Source organism: Archocentrus centrarchus, chromosome 14 (genome assembly GCF_007364275.1).
Source record: "Archocentrus centrarchus isolate MPI-CPG fArcCen1 chromosome 14, fArcCen1, whole genome shotgun sequence".
In the NCBI taxonomy this organism is placed as follows: domain Eukaryota; kingdom Metazoa; phylum Chordata; class Actinopteri; order Cichliformes; family Cichlidae; genus Archocentrus; species Archocentrus centrarchus.
The window spans coordinates 2,006,354-2,023,144 of NC_044359.1; the positions used below are offsets into that span (position 1 = coordinate 2,006,354).

Consider the following 16,791-nt stretch of genomic DNA (forward strand, 5'->3'; position numbering starts at 1 on the left):
TGAACAAACAAAACCAGGTAACAGGGAGTCCCATCAGAAGTTTACATCTTCAGACTCGGTCACGTCTGTTCTGACTAACAAATGTCCACAAAGTGCCGCCGAGGAGCCGAGACCATTTGAACCCCTTTCAACTAAAAAGTTCCAGGAAGTACAAAAAAAAGAAAGAAGAAAAAAAAAAAAAAAAAACACTTTATGTCAAGAAGAAGGAAGTCTGAGTAAATTAGTGTAATCAGTCACTTCCTAAGTTCCTCACAGAGTTCTTGCCCTTACAGGGAAATGTGCTGTGATGGAAATGCCCATCAGTGTCGCTTCACGTCTAACAGGAAATAAAAGTCTTATTTTCCCCTCATTTGCATGTCTCTGTTTATTTCAGGAAGGCGACTATCAGTAAACATCACATGACGCGTTTGACCCACATCTGATATCGACAGTGGACAGAAGCAGCCTGAGGACGGGCTCAGCAGGCAGCGAGACGGACGAGGTCAGCAGGTCAAACGATCTGCCTTTTCACAGCAGACGGGGTTTAGACGCTAATGCATGCAGAGCTAATAAAGGCTAATTAACTAATGACTAATATCAACACGTTTATTGTTCCGTTATATCTGTTTGGATACAAGCAAAGCTCAAAGTCTAAAGGTTAAAGTTCAGGGCCATTTGTTCCGCTCTCTTGTCAGACAAACTGAACCGATCTCTCAGGAGCCTCACAGCAGGTGTTTCCTAATGTCAGGCTGTTAGGTTCACCTCATTTTAGAAGGTTTGAAAACTCTTTTTAAACAGTATATAAAGTATGTTCTCAGGACCCAGGGCGATCATCACATCTGCCCCAAGATTCAGAAGCTAAAACAAACCCTGGTGCTTCCTGCCACAGAAAGTCAGGTCAGGTTCTGGAGCTCCTGGTTAAGCTTCCTAAGAGAGACCCTGAACCTGAAGAAGAAGATCAGCAGGACTCACGGTGAAGTAGAAGGGGTGTGCGTGCTGGCCGAGCTTCTTCAGCAGCCTCTCCTGCAGCCGACTGTTGGGTTTCCGCTCCTCGGGCACCGGAGGGAAGGCCTGACAACGAGAGAGATCACAAAACTGAGTACATCCAACCTTTAGAGGTCCGCACAGACTCAAAGATCCTCAAAGCAGCCTGAAGTCATTAAGATGCTCTCAACCAGTCCATGAAAAACAGCCACTATCCACAGCATCTTACAGCCACTGCTGGATCAAGTGCAGCTGACCCTGATTAATCTGCAGATTAACCTGCTGACTGACTGGTTGATCACTTTGTCAGACTAACGCTGGCATCGTTTGTCCCTTTGCTCAACGTCATCACAGCAAGTAAAAGATGAAGTTTTAAAGTAAATGATTTAATTTCTCTTATTTTTTCCTCCACTAATAAATAATTTCAGCAGTATACACCACATGCTTTCAGTGTAAACGGAGCACCATTCAGTGTAAAATATAGTTGAACAGAAGTACAAAGTACCTCAGCTTTAAGTACAATACTCAGTCAAAGTACTCAGTTACTTTGAAGTTTCTGCTCAGGTGCAGGCTGATAAAGCTCAGGTGGTGCACTCACCTGGAAGGTGGAGATGTAGAGATCCTTCCGGAAGGACAGACCGAGCACGTCCAGGTCCTCGCGTCCATATCGAAACGCACAAGTCAGCGTGACGAAGACTAGGGTGAGGAAGAGGAGGACTGAGTCATTTCTCTTATTTTCAGACCAGAGTTTGAGTTGCAGTTTGTTTTAAATTTTAATATTTAGGTTTACTTATTTTTTAATTTGTAGAAAATAAACTCACATCATCTGCAATTCGATTTAAGAGCATTTAAAATCCAGTTTAATTCAATAATTGAAAGAGCATTAAGCTCCTCCCCCTTTAAGCCTACTTCCCTATAACTGACCATCTTCTGGAAGCCAGCTGAGGGGCAGCACCCACAAATCAAGCTGTAAGCTCCTCCCACATTGAAGCAGCATGCTTTTGATTAGCTGCTCTTTGTAAACAGAACAGCAGATGGTCATGTGCATGACACGACCATATTAGGGATTCCCCCCAATGACATCATGCAGGTCCAAGAGTAGAAAAACCTGTGATAAGCTGAGAGTTCAGAAGAGTCTGCAGGGATCATCATGACCTCGTTATGAGAAACTTTGGTCATGTTTAATTTGAATTCCCACCAATGGAACAGGAGACAGGAAACAAGAAGCTCGGCGCTCTGCTGCTGTTTTCTGGATTTTGTTGGGCCTAAAACAGCTTTGTTACTTATTTTTGACTCAGTTTCTGAATCAACTGTTTTCAACAGTAATTAGACAGAAAACAGGGACAGTAAAATAGTCCACTTTAGTGTGGTTTAATTAACTGAAAACATCCAAAATCCCACCAAAAATGTACAGCAGAGCCATTACGGTTTGGTCTAAATGTTTGCTCTGTGTAAGTCTTTGAAATGTCAGATGAAATCTTTGTTTCCTTTGTGATGAAAGTCCTCTAACTGTTGTTTCTAACCAAACAACAAATGTGAGTAACTCAGCTCTGAACTGAAAGGTCAATAGGAAGCTGATCAGCTGATAAAACAGCATGAACTTCAGGTGAGGAAGAACGGGGGGGGGGGGCTTCATTCACTGATTTAAACCTTTACACTGTTCACATGTGGCAACAAGTTAAAGTCGCTGTGCACTTAAATCTGTGCTCCTCCCAGTTCTGATGCTTAGTTTGAACATTCAGCCACATGATTGGCTGATCTGATATTTGCTTTATAAACTTCATGTTAAAGATTTGTAAAGACTCTTTAGCGCGTTCCTGGACCTGTGCAGGTGTTCTCGCCTACCTTTCCTGTCCTTCAGGTACTCTGGGTCGACGAGGATCACGCCATCTGTGGGCAGGAAGGAAGACAAACAAACATCAGAACTCGACGCCCACAAAGTTCACTCGTTTACCTGCTGAGGATGTGTGACTGTTCTGCAGCACCGTTCATTAAGCAGCCTTTGGTAATGCTTTACAAACTGCTGTCCACCCGTTTCCAAAAAACAAAAGAGTGCAGACTCACCTACTGGGTCCACGTGGTCCAGGTGGTCCACGAAGTCTCGCTTTCCCAGGTAAACTGTCAACTGTACAGACCAATCACAGGATTAGTTTATTTAATCCAGTGTGTGACAGCTGACCAATCATGACAACACATCACTGAAAATAGTGAATAAATCTTTACTGGAAAAACCTCATCTTTTTTCTTCCTGCCACAAAGACATTAAGGTTTTGTGCATGTTTGCAGATGATGTGCTGCTCTATGGTGGCAATTTGTTTTATTATCCAGTCATTCATTTGCTTATTGTATTTTATCTTTAATGTTTCTTTTATTAGTAATGGTTTTAGGTAGTGAGTGAGCAGCTAATTGCTGTTACTCTTTCCACTGTATATCACGGATACTCCTGGTTACTTATTACCAGTGGTTTAAATGACAGAAGAAAAAAACCGGCAGAACAAACTCAATAAAATCCGACTGCACCAGCCCTTCAAAATTTTCCCTTTTGTTCAGCATAAAGAAATTAACTCATTTAATGCCTGACATGTTCTAATAAAATCAAATTCAAGTACATCTCAGTTTGACACCTGTCAGCGCGGCTGGGCTTAAACTTTCAGGCCTTTATCCTGAATTCACATAAATTCTGAAGCAACAAGAATTTTTCTCTTGTTGAACTGAATACTAACGATTTAAAATAAATAATTTTCTTTCATTCATGCTTCACTCATTAACTGTGTTTTACAGTGTATGACAGGACATGGCTGATGCCCTTCTTTCTTCTTACAGAGGATCTTTTCTGGCCCTTGGACCGTATGTTTGACACCACTGGTTTAAACCAAGGAGCAACCTCCAAAGCTTGAAAATGAAGCCAATGTGGAAGAACCTGCAGTTCCCCTAACGTCCACTTGAGGCTCCAACAGTGATGTTAACCATGTAGGCAGTCAGACTGAAGCTACAAAATCAATCCAGGATCATCGCCCTTCTATCAGGAAAATCTGGAGCCCTGCAGCCTGACTGTCGTTTGCTTCTTTTTTCTTCAGCAACTGTGAAACTTGTTCTGCAGATAACGCTCAAACACCTGCTTTGTGTAGGTAACTGCAGGTTATTTACACTGAATAACCAGCGGCCAATCAATGATTTTTCTAACAAGCGGGCGGTTTCAGTATGTTTCCTGAGACCAACAATGCTGTGGTGTGGAGTATGACATTTGTATGGATTATTCTCTCCTGCATGTGTGTTTAAATGCAGACTGTTCTAACATTGTTTTCATTTACAGTCTGTAAAAAGCAGAACTCACTGCAGCATCTATAGGCTCACACTAAACTTCCTCATGATACTCTGATTACACTTCAGTATCAACTTTAGAAAAACTGTGGACTCATTAAACTTTAAAACAAGAATAAACTTTTTTAACTTTTATGGAGGCGACAGCAGAGGAACAACTGCCAAACATCTGTGGGCACATTGATGGCTTTATCTCAACGATCCTGTTCTAATAAACACTTGAAGCTGTGACTGAACTAACACAGCTGTGACAGTGACCCTACATTTACTGATGTATCAGCTGCTCATCCAGCTGAATGAGCTCCATGTGCACCGACTCCATGATTAAAATGCTGCTGCTCTGCAGGTAATCCTCTCTGCTGTAGTTTGTGTCGATCTAAGGACGTTTTTATGAAACTGATGATAAATTAATATTTCTGACAGCACGGGTAAATTTTCTGATCCTTGTTGCTTTTCCACTTTTCCGTAAGTAAAAATATAACTTGATGAATCTTTTAAAGACTTAACTCATTTTATTCTGGTGCTCCTTTTTTCAGCTCTAACTGGCCTGTATGTGTTTGAAAGGTCAGCATAAATAAAGCTTCATGTTTTAATTGTTCTGCCGGTGGCAGAGGGAGGAAAGTGGTTTCTAGTATTTCCTCAGTGTCACAACAGAACAAACTCTCAGACTCACCTTACAGTTGGGGCTCGACTTCTTAAAAACTCTGAGAGGTTTGAGAAGAGGAGACAGAGAGGAGGAAGAAGGAAAAGAAGTTCATGTTAGTTTTTCTGGCTGAATTCTGTTTCACTAAACTGAAGAGCTGCGGTCGCTTCAAACAGTTTTTCAGACCTGCTGCAGCTCATCGAGAACGTGTGGGTGAGAAACTTCTGTGAAAATAACCTGAGGAAGTGTCTCAGCTTCCTGCTGTGTTGAAACAAACAGTGGCCTTGCTTGAAACTGATGGTGGGGTGGGGGGGAAGTGGTTTTGATGTAAAACTGCGTACATGACCCAAGGTTATTATGGGATGTCACCGCACGAGTTTACCAGGGGAACAGGTGGATGCCTTCAGGACATCCTGTAACCAACATGTACACTTTTTATTTACTTCAAACACCGCGGACTGAACTGTGTCTCTGTGATGTGTAAAAGTCGCACCACTGCAACTTGTGCGCACTTTGAATCATTCCCCATCACGACTCAAACAGTTTAACCTGCAGAAATGCAGCTTTAGGTTCATCAGTATGTGGACAGCCTGACAGCAGGACTGAGTCTAGACCTTTCTATATGTGCCCCAACTTAAAGTGAATCCACTGCTACAGCACGAAGTTTAATTTCCACATCACAGTAGAGCGTACGATGCAGGCCATGCTGACACCTTTTTTCAGCACTTATGCACGAGCGGGATGTGCCTGCAATTCCACTGCCGAAACACAAGATGGCGGTGGAGTGTCTCGCTCCCAGTTGATTTGAAAAGCGTAGGAAGAAGCAGCAGCAGCCTGAAACACACGGGTGTAAATGACAGCAGCTGTTGCAGAATGCATCGATTTACCACAGACGCACGAACCCCACTTTAGGCCACGCATGGGCCAAAATATGGCTCCATCCGTCTGCGCCATCCTACAAGGCAAAAACTAATCAAACCCAACTAATCAATTAATCAAACCCAAGCTACAACTAATTAAACTTGTAGCTTGGACAAGGACACACCCACAATTTCTTAAACACACAAATAAATCAAACTAAAGTTTATGATAATAACCAGCAGAGGGAACGCAGACGGACTCTAACTTTCGCACTGCAAACTCAGAGCAAACGGAGCAAAGTTTAATCTCCGTCGGCTTCATTAGCTACAAAAATGCTCAGACAGTGACCGACATCAAAGTGCTATAAACTCCGCCCATTCTGGCTTCCTCCAACAGTGCAACCTGCAGCGAGCTCGGGGATCCACATCCCGTATCAGTCAGCAAAATCTGAAACCACTGCATTAAAAACTGCAGTTCCACTAATGTCCACTAGAGGCTCTAAAATGGAGTCAGGCCCCACACTCGTTAAAATGTTCAAGTTCATCTCCGCAGCCCCCTTCATAACAAGTGCACAGGGAGGGGCTCTCTTATTACTCACTGTTTGAATTGTATTGATGCTTAAAGTTTGCATTTTTTAGAGGCGTGGCCTTAACTGACAGTTGGATGGCAGCACATTTATCTGTCTGCTAGCTGAGCTGGACCTCTGCACTGTGTCTGTGCTGTTGGAGCCTTTTCAGTTCAGTTATCTGACCCATAATAAGGCTGCTGTGCAGTTAATAACATACCTGACAATCCACCTGCCAAGACCCTTAAAAAACTGCACTATGGTTTTCAAGGCCTAGAAAACCTAGAAAACATGCATGCTCACAATTTCAGCCTCTCTGTGAAGCTTGAACACCTGTGTGAAGACCCACTGAGGTTCTCAGCATCTGTGTAAAGTGGTCACTTCTTCCACCGACCACAAACAGGAAGTAGCGAACCCAGGGTTTCTCACCATCACCGCCTCTGGTTTTAAGCAGTTAAGCAACCGAGAGACTCAAACATCTGATCTGTGCTGGGACGGGGCGAAGCTGCTCTGAACCAGATTTGGAAACGCCATCCTGCACGCCGAGCGGCAGCAACACTTCACCCCAGCAAAGTGTTTTCAGCTCCTGCTTCCTGTCACAGCCGCTGATCCTTTCCACACTCTGGTTATATTTAGATCACTTCAAAGCATGAATTAAAACTGATTTACAGGTTTCTGTGGCTCCAGTTTTGGCGCTCGAGGCTTATTTACGGCTGTGGTGTTTTTTAATCTGCAGCTACAACTCTAAAAAGAACAAAAACACGCCGTAATGAGCTGCAGATATGAAGCACACGCGGCTGAGCTCAACGCCTCTTCAGGCGATGCTGTTACAGATCTGCTTTCCAATTAGGGCCGATAACAACAATCATTCTTAATTGATTACCCTCTGAAACACCACACCAGTGATATGTTGGTCACAGCTTCTCAGAGCCAGAGGCAACTAACAATCCAAAAACATCCAGTTTGAAATGAAACAGGGCTCTGCACAAACAGGAAGTTTAATTTTAAGTTATAGCTGCAATTTAAGAATTGTTTTATTTCCATCAATAACAAATCGATTCAGAGTTCCATCTAATCAAAGGTGCCATCATATTCTGTGCAGCTCTGTGGTCTTTTTACAGACCGAGAACCCAAATTTTTCACTGAAATCAATATTTTTGGCCTGAACTTGATTAATTAAAGCAGATTTCTTTGTGATATTTAAACACACCTGCTGAAAATTAATCCACTGGAAAACAAATGCTGAGTGACTTTGTAAACCAGCATCAGCACAAGGTGGAACAGGTGGAGCTCTACACTGTAGTGCTTTACACATTCACCTGATGAGTGACAGGTTGCCAGTTCGATCCCCGGAGGAGACACAGGTCCCTCGGGGGTTGTGTTATGAAGGGGATCGTTCACACAGAAGCTGTGAAATCAAACCTGTGGAGCTGCCTGCTGTGATTAAGCTTTTTGGTAGGAAGCGCCCGATGAACTTCAAACCGTTTGTCCTTCACTTCTCTGTTTATTCTTCGCACATCAAATCTCAGCGTGCAAATTTGAATTTTCAGGAACAATGACTCAACAAGATGTAAATGCTTCAAAGAAGAAACGCAGAGATGCAGAGCGTGACAGTTAAAATGGACCTGCGTCCGGTCATGTGTCTCTGGCTCCCATTGGTGGATGTTTGAGGCCAAAGTCTTAAATAATGAGGTCAGTGTGTAGAAGTAATCCCAGGAAAGCTTGGCTAAAGAGAGCACAGCAAACAAAGATTAAAGTGTGCGTTTGTTCTCATCACTCCTGACGAACAGTATGAAGCTGGTTTTTGGTTGTGCTAATGCTAACCTGAGGAGCCAAACACTCACATATTCTGTGTTAAAGATTTGAGCTGAACTAAAGGCCAACATTTGTCTGGTTCTCATTATTAATAAAGTTATTTTGTTCTACAGTGATCCCTCTGAGACTTCAGAAATAAAACCAGTAAAAATAAAATAAATGAATGCATTTTGCTTCTGTTTGAAAGCATTTCTGTGACTTCACCTTCAAACACATAAAAGCAAAAGGAGGAACAAACTGGAGCTAAGTGGGTCACCCTCCACCCCAATTATCTGAGCACACGTTTTCCAAACTTTGTGCCAATATGAGTTATCAGCACCTTCCAGAGAGGCCCACAGGGCTGCCAAATCACAACACAGTGATAGCAGCAGCCTGCCAGTGCCTTTCAAACCATTACAAATCACTAACATGGCGAGAGCTCAAACTGCCATCGACTTGTTTTAGCTGTTGCTAATTTCAGCTCTCTTTTTACATTTTATTCCACCTTAAACTGAATATGTTTGTGATCGCTGGACCAAACGGGGGAGCTCCTGGACACTTGGCTTTTTGACCAGTTACAGTCTAATAATGAGAATTAGCTTGACCTTTAGGTGCCATGACCTCTCAGTGGCAGAAGTGATCACACCCATCAGCTGCATGGTTTCTGAAATTAAAGTCGAGGGTTAGTCAGCAAATTGTGGCTGCTGCAAGGATCAGATAACTCCTTCAAGTCTCCTTCAGCTCCTGGAAACCTGCTGAGGAGCAGCGCTCAGGCCTCTGGCTTTAGAAGAGGAAAGAAGGCGGGGTTAAACTGGGAGGTTAAACTGGCGCCCATCTCTCCATCTAAAGAAACCGTGCCGTCCTGCCCGATCCCGAGGACTCACGTTGATGAACTGCAGTTGTAAAAATTCCTCATGGAGCAGCTAACTATAATGAACAGCAGGCCTCTTTGTTCTCGACTCCAACGTTAAAACTGAAGTGATGAAGAGCCCCTGCTGAGCCCAGTATAAACACAGTTAGTCCTGAAAGACTTCCTGGACTGATGAACCTGCTGGGACGGTTTGTGGTCCAGCTGAGCAGCTGGTTTTCCACCGCAGGAACGCCGCTCCACCACAGAGATGAGCTACATGCAGGTCTGCTGGGAGGACATTCAGGTGAGCATCGTTACATCTCCTGCTGCTCCTTCATTAATCATTTTTTGAACAGCTGATCAGATTTATTCCCTCCACACGCTGAAGTCGTGCAGCTGCACTTTGCTGGGACAATCGCTGCAGTATTTTTTATGTTAATTATAATTCAAACACCTTCATGTTCCTTTTTTGGCAGTCAGACGGTAGAAATGGTTCTATTATGGAAAGCATCTATTTGCTCAGTTTAAACTGCTGGTTGTTAATGTGGCTCAGTAAATGGTGTACCAGGAACCTCTGGCTCATTTCCATTTCCATATTTTTATTCTGGGACTCTACCACAGCGGTTTTGCATGAGTCACAGTTCAAAATAATCCTTCCTCTTCCTCCCTAACTCTGGGCCTCGGTGCTCCCTCCATCTCAAACAGGCTGCTTTAAGACCACTTTCTTCTGAATGGCCACCTTCTGGAAGCCTGCTGAGGAGCAAACAACCTACTTGAGCTCCACCCCTTTAAGGCCACTTTCTTCAGCCCCAAATCATAAAGAAGCTTTGAACAGCAGGTGGGTGGGGCTTCTATGCCAGGGATTACCATATTAGGGATACCCCCCCCATATCATACATGTTTGCATGAAAAGTCATTGTTGTCTGTTAATAATTAAATAAATAGCTTTTTATTTAATTATTAACCCCTGATGTGATCTTCAGGTGTTTGTTTCCCTGCTGTCGAGGGAGAGCGCTCCCTGAACGCGCTTCAACGCCTGGCTGGCTGCTTCCAAAACTTTCCAGCCGGATAATCGTCACAGCGAGCGCATCCACCTGCAGGGGTGGAGGTCTGCAGGGACGGTGGCGGCTCAGACAAACAGAGCGCTGACGCGATGCTGAGGCTTCAAGTCTGGACATGAACTGTTTTTCTCTGTTGATGGGATCGCGTTCCCCAGCTGGGGGGTGTTAAATGTCTCCCTTCCTCAGATGATTTAAATAGTCGGGCTCCGAGTGCAGATTTATGTCCTATTATGCCTTTAAAGTGGTTTCACCACGTGGTGGAAATGAAGGAACAAACACATCCTCTGACTGCTGTTGGCACGAAAAGCCTTTTAAACGGCAGCGGCACAGATCACTGCAGCCATGACTGCTCCATAAACCATCCACACAGCTGCAATGATTTTTTTTTTTTTAAGCAAAATGTTTCAAATGCAGCTGGCAAGTTTCAAGAAACTCTGCTCCATTAAAAAGACAAAAGACGTCCAAATATGTGTGATTTTCTGAGGAGGCTCAAAGCTCGAGCAGCTGCAGCAGGAGAGCACCGGGCTGTACAACCACAGCATCATCAGAGCTACCCATCAGAAGCTAAAGGCTACGCTGTGACTGTTATGGGATTAGCATCTGGGAGTTTCCTGGCCATGGATCCAAAATGTTCATTGGATGATCTCTGAGCCACTTAGATGTCACTTCAGCCCTGTGGCATGGTGCTCCATCATGCTGGAAAATCACAGTGTCAGCAGACTGCTCCTGGATTGGTGCTCGAGGACATTTTTAGACCTGCGAGCTGAACGCAGCCCTCACCGTTCACTCCGGCCTGCGCGCCCCTTCTTTTAGATCAGGCCTTTGGGGTGCTGCACAGCTCCTGTGACAGCAGCACAAATCTGAGGTTCATACTCTTTCCCGCTTTGGTTTTTATTTAGATGATTTTTTTATGTTTCTATAACAGAGTGAAGAACAGGCGTAAGCCTGAAATCACATATAAAACCCACAGCAGGCAAATGGGGGACAGGAAACCGCGACACGAGGAAACCAGGTTTCCTCTCGGTCACGGTTCAGCGAGCGGTGGCACCTGATTCAGGTGTTTCAAAACTAAAGTAAAAAAAAAAAAAAGTGCAGTTTATTAGCCAGCAGAGTGACTCACACCAGCAGCGACTGTGACGCTCGCTGCGTTTCACAGCTCTGACAAAACTTCCTCATGTTCGCTGGACGGTGTCTTCGCTGCACTTCCTCTGCGGCGCCTCACGCCCACGAACGCTCGTGTTTCAGGGCCTTCAGACGCACGTCAGCTTCAGACACACCTTCCTCTGCACTTACACCGAACACACAGATTAAAAACAGGAGAAATAATCCCAAAACAAAGCACATCACCGGGCTCTTATTTTGGCAGTTTTGGCAGTTTTGCCTGTTCTTCCTGTCCAACTGATCCCTTCAAGCTCATTAAAGCTCAGGCTGCAGACAAACAGAGCAGTTATCAGACTGGTTTAACCACCGAATCAGCAAAGGGGTTAAAGTTCAATTATAATGGCTGCAGATGAATGAAGAGTCAGTGCAAAACGTAAACTAGACAATCATCTTCAGGCTGTTTTCTTCCCTTTTTCAAACTGCTGATTCAGATTAAATGATTAAACTGTTTCACAACTGCTTTCATTAGTAATCAGATAATTAGTCGAAGTACTGCTCCTGAAAAACTCAAATTAGTGCAGGAGATGCTGACAGGGAGGGAGGGGGTGACCGGTACTTAAACTACAGTCCTGTATTTGTAGTTTACACACACACACACACACACACACACACACACACACACACACACACACACACACACACACACACACACACACACACGTGTCAAATATGAGTAAACTGATCTGTGAGTTTTGTGCTGACAAAAAGGCAAAATGATCAACTCAGTAACAAATCTGAAACTGTAGCAGCACGATGGATGCTTTACTGATGTGGTCGTCTCAGCGTTCAATCGAGGCTGCAGATAATCATCAAAATCACCTTTAGAGTGATGATTAAAATAATTTATGGTTTATAAATTATTTTCTTTAAAATGAACAAAATGCTCTTTACAGAAACGGTGAACTCTTCAAACATTTGAAAACATCTGAAATGATCTGACAGACTCATCCTGACTCATCGTTTCAGCGTTACTTCCAAATGAACTATCAGAGACACAGAGCTCACATCATTAAAATACTCAGAAACCACCGTGATGTCCTGACGAGGACTTTCAGAGCTTCTCTTTGGTCCCTTATGGTAAATAAATAAAAACTGTCATTTTGTTTAGAACGGCCTTTAAAAATTTACACTTGGAGAAAGAAATGGAGCTAAAACATTTAATGTTATTCTTGATTTTCTGACATTTTTAATCTTTTCCTTGTTTTTGTCCTTATTTGTGACCCAATCGTCAGCATTTCCAAACAAAACTGATATCACAGCTTTGTGATTTTATATATATATATATATATATATATATATATATATATATATATATATATATATATATATATATATATATATATATATATATATATATATATATTCTAACAGAAGCCTGAAGAAACAATGACATCACTTCTGGTCTCACAGTAAAAAACATTTCCTTGATTTCAGACCAAACGAAGCTTCATGCAGGTCATCGATGTGGACTCTTCCACTGCCGTCACTCCCTTCATCCCACAGTCTGAAACACTGAGTAGCTCTGGCTCGTACACATTTGCAGTACTTGGTTGAAAAGCCGATTTTATTCAAATCCGCATTTCTCCAGTTTGCTGCTAATAAGCAGACGGTGTCCTGCATCTGCTCTCTGCAAAGTGGTCCCTTTACAAAGACTGATTTAACACCACCTCAGCCTCGTGTTTCTGTGCAGGAACTCAGTGCCGTCAGTCCGAAGCGTGCAGCATCAGGGCCGAGGTGTCACACCTGCTCTTTTTCCTTCGAATTAATGGCAGTATAAGAACAGGAAGTGCATCACTGTTTGCTGCCAGTTAAAAATAACACACCACATTTGCTTTTTGTTGCAAACAGAAATGATTTGCTTGCGTTTGCATACAGAGCGCGCACACACACACAAACACTTTCCCTCTGCACTTTAATCTCTCAAAGCTCGTGCAGAGGGCCATCGTGTTTAATCGGAAACAACTAGCCATCTGAATAATAATGACTAGAAGTTTGAATTATGATAACCTGAAGTTTAAATAACTGGAATTTAAGAAAAACAACAAGTAGAAGTTTGAGCAGTAAACGGGACGTTTACGTGTTAAACATGAGAACCAGGGACGAAGCTGTTATCATCTGCTGGTCTGTGGAAACCACTGAGAGCCACCAGAGTCCACTTAGACAAACAGCAACTTTTATAAGACAGAAAACACGAGTTCCTGTTTCATGCAACACACCATTTCCGACATGACTAAATCATTATAAACACCAAGGCCACACAACAACACAACTAACCAACCAGCTGATAAAGCTGCAAACAAGCAACTTGTGTGTTTTGTGATAGTAAAGTGCCGTTTGTGTGATGCAGTCTGGTAACGAGTAACGGCTTCACTTCCGTGGCAGAAAGGCGTCTCTGAGCCGGACTCTTTGAGATGTGCAAACTCCGTGTTGCTTTAGATCCAAAACGGTTTATCTAGGAAACAGCAGAGAGACAGATGGACAACGATTTTACGCTTCCTGAGCGGTTACCTCTGAAAAAGAGGCACTTTTGTGTGTCATAAAAGACGTACAGCCCGTATAATCTGCCTAAAAATACCAAGACACGATTTATCGTTCATCTATCCGAGTCCTGCAGTTCTAGCTGGGTTCATCACTGCACCTCGCAGCAACACTTACTAATCTGTTCATACAAGAAGAGCTTCACGGCTGTCGGCACAAAAGGTGAAAGGTCAAAGAGAGAAAAACTTTCCACTGCCGGCTGGTGTTTTGCAAACAGTCGTCACCAGCAAAGTGCCACAGAAGCAGCTTGAATGTATAATCTGGTAACAGCAGCTAAAGCATTAATGCCAATAATACTGTTTCTTCAACAGCTATGACGTTTGTCTTTCCTCCTGCCCGTTTCCTCTCCTCCCAGTTTTCCACCTGCTTCCTAACAGGAAGTAACAGGGCAGGAAAGCTAAGCTGCAAGTGGAATGGGCTGGGATGACTGGCAACCCCCTGGTTAGAAAAAACAAACACCAAAAACATGAGTGATGTTCATCATTTTAGAGGAAAAAGCTTGAACAGAAAGAGTACAGAAAGCATCCGTGTGCATGTAAGCTGTGCTCTGTTCAAACCTTCATCTCAGGGAGCAGAAACACGCAGGATGTGGACGTAAACAGCCCGAAGCAGACGCACTTTAACCTCATTTTCATCAGCTTATATGTGCAGTACAGAAAAAGGCGCAACTGACTTTAAAAGGCTGTGTGTACCCATCACATTACAACGAGGCAGTCTGCGGATCATTAGACTTATTTCTGTGTGGGGTATAACTGCAGTTAAGCCCTCTGGGTCTCCTCTGCTAATCGGAATCTGCAGAATTAAGAATAAAGGCGAAAACACGGGCAGGAAAGCTGAGCCACAGCAGTGCTAACCCAATTAACTGGGGGTGTAAACACACAAAAGGGGGACGGAGGTGGGGGGGCGCATCCAACCACAATCACTTTGTGTCGATGTGCTCCACGGTCCGTGTAGAAAGGCCCAAAACACGAACCACAACTCTCAAAAATCTCTAATGAAAGCTTCACGCTCTCCAAAATGCGTTTCCTGCTCACTGGCCTGAGCCCAAACAAGCCGAGCTGCTGCTGAGCTAACCCACATAGCCCTCCGTCACCAAGTTCCATTCAAAAAGACTTCGTTTTAACATTTCGCCCTTAGTTAACAGAAATATACAAACCCCTACATGCTTCAGGAACTGTTAAAGCTTGCTGCTAACATCGGAACTGCGTTAAACAAGAATCATCTGCTTAATTCATCAAAATCTCGAGTTAAAGTGCAGATTTTCACGTTACATGTCGATACCGCCCACTAACGTTACAGCGGTATTTTGCTGGACGATCACCGTGGGAATTCCTCTCTAAAACACCTAAATGTAATGTAAAATAAGACTAATGTGGTGCCGTTTATTAGGTTCCTGCTGGATTAAGCAGTGAGTGTTAACGGTTTGTCATTTTTGTTGTGCTTTTCAATCAAACGGTGGCATTAGCGGGGCGCTGAAATTGACAGATTTCCGAGCGGACGCTGGAGCGCCGTCCCGTCCGCTGGAGTCGCGGCTAGCTAACCCCACCCTACTGTGCTAACTTCGCCTCATGCGAACTAGATGGTCGCTTTGAGAGCTCCAAACCAGAACCAGAGGACTCGCTCGGTGGTCACCGGTTCGGGTCTCGCCAAGTAAGCGGGTAAATCTCTGCTGCACGAGCCGCGAGCAGAAACTCCTCCGCCTGGGCCACTAGCGCGGCTGCTAGCGAAGTGCGTGAGAACCGCTGCTAACCAGCAGCTAGCCGTTCGTAGCCTAGCAGTCCTACCTGGTGCCCGCCTTGTCCCCCATCTCCTCTGCAGGCGGACGGCAGGAAGATCCCAACAAAATGAGGCCGGACTCGGAGGTGTCTTGACTTTTAAGAGAGGCTTTTCTTCAGGGTGCTGTCCTCACATCGGCGCACAGATAACTAGTTAGTATGGTAATTTGATTTAGCGCCGCCTCGGCTGCTCTGCTGGCTTCCGCAAAGGCAGCGGCTCTCCCCCTCCCCTCTCTGCGCGTGTGTGCGCTCTTCTCCCTCTGCGAAATTAAAACAGCAGCGATGAAATCCAGCTGCTTTAAAGGCTGACTGAGGCTTTACGGCCGGTTTCAAGGTCTGACATGAAGGATTCCTGCACCTGTGTGTGCGCTGTGGTGCAGCAGGGATTAAAACTGAAAGAGCAGAAGATGATTCATGTTGAACAGTTTGAATGTTTAAGGTTCACCGCAACCCAGGGCCGGATTACCAACAAGGCTTCAGGTTCCCTCAGGGGCTCTCCACATTACGGAGGTCTACAGAAACTGGGGAATCACAGATTCTGAAACATAGTATGACCAAAATCTACAAAACAGAGAATTTTATATTCAGTGTGCCCCAAAAATGAGCCCCAAACGCCCCCAAACTCAGAAGAAACTGTCCTGAGAAAGATATATTCTCCTATAGCCTTCTACTGAGGTTTTGCAATCGCATGACCACTAACCACGTGACTTTAATTTGTCCTGGAAGCGTCAGTGTAGGATCAAGTGAATAAGACCCCAGTCACACATTCCCAGAGACCAGTCTGACAGTCACCCTGACCGGTGGGCAGAAACCTTGTTGCGATTGCTTCGGTTGCTGCAGTCACCCGTAGTTTGTGTGGAACAAACCAACTTGTCTGCAAACACTTGCCAGCTACTCTGCATGAGCGGTACTGAAGTTGTGAAAATTGTGACACAAATGGAAATGAGAGCATTCACATTCAAAGCAAAAGTTGTGCCTCAGCACTGCAGCCGTGTTTCAAAAAGGCACCATCAACTTTTTCCAGTTTCACCACTGTGAGCAGTTAGCAAGTGTTTGCCCACAAATCAGCGTTTTCCAGGCGACCGAGAGAATCTGCTAGCAACCAAAGCAACCGCAAGGTTTTTGGTGCAGTGTGCCGACAGCCTGCAGGAACCACTCTGCAGCTAATCAGGGAGTACATACTTTCCCTCCCTACTGGAGGTTGTATCACATTCAATATGGTGACAACGCTCCATCAATGTGGCGATGACATCACACAA

The 16,791-nt window shown here is 44.2% G+C and overlaps 1 protein-coding gene across 5 annotated transcripts in view; it reads right to left on the minus strand.

The window, feature by feature from the left end:
• The window catches only part of LOC115791562 (arrestin red cell), a 38,523-nt gene extending 22,776 nt beyond the window's left edge, over window positions 1–15,747 (minus strand). For 3 of the 5 annotated variants that reach the window (XR_004020960.1, XR_004020959.1, XM_030745673.1), the window contains exons 1-6: window positions 15,542–15,747; window positions 4,958–4,988; window positions 3,028–3,088; window positions 2,809–2,853; window positions 1,562–1,659; window positions 952–1,050 (exon numbers count right to left, since the gene is read on the minus strand). Coding sequence is in view for 3 of the 5 variants with exons in the window: in XM_030745673.1 (XP_030601533.1) it covers window positions 952–1,050; window positions 1,562–1,659; window positions 2,809–2,853; window positions 3,028–3,088; window positions 4,958–4,988; window positions 15,542–15,564 (357 nt within the window). In the remaining 2 variants the exon portion in view is untranslated. The remainder of the gene's footprint in view (window positions 1–951; window positions 1,051–1,561; window positions 1,660–2,808; window positions 2,854–3,027; window positions 3,089–4,957; window positions 4,989–15,541) is intronic. The other 2 variants (XM_030745672.1, XM_030745674.1) reach the window with 2 other exon arrangements.
• Window positions 15,748–16,791: the final 1,044 nt, after the last annotated feature.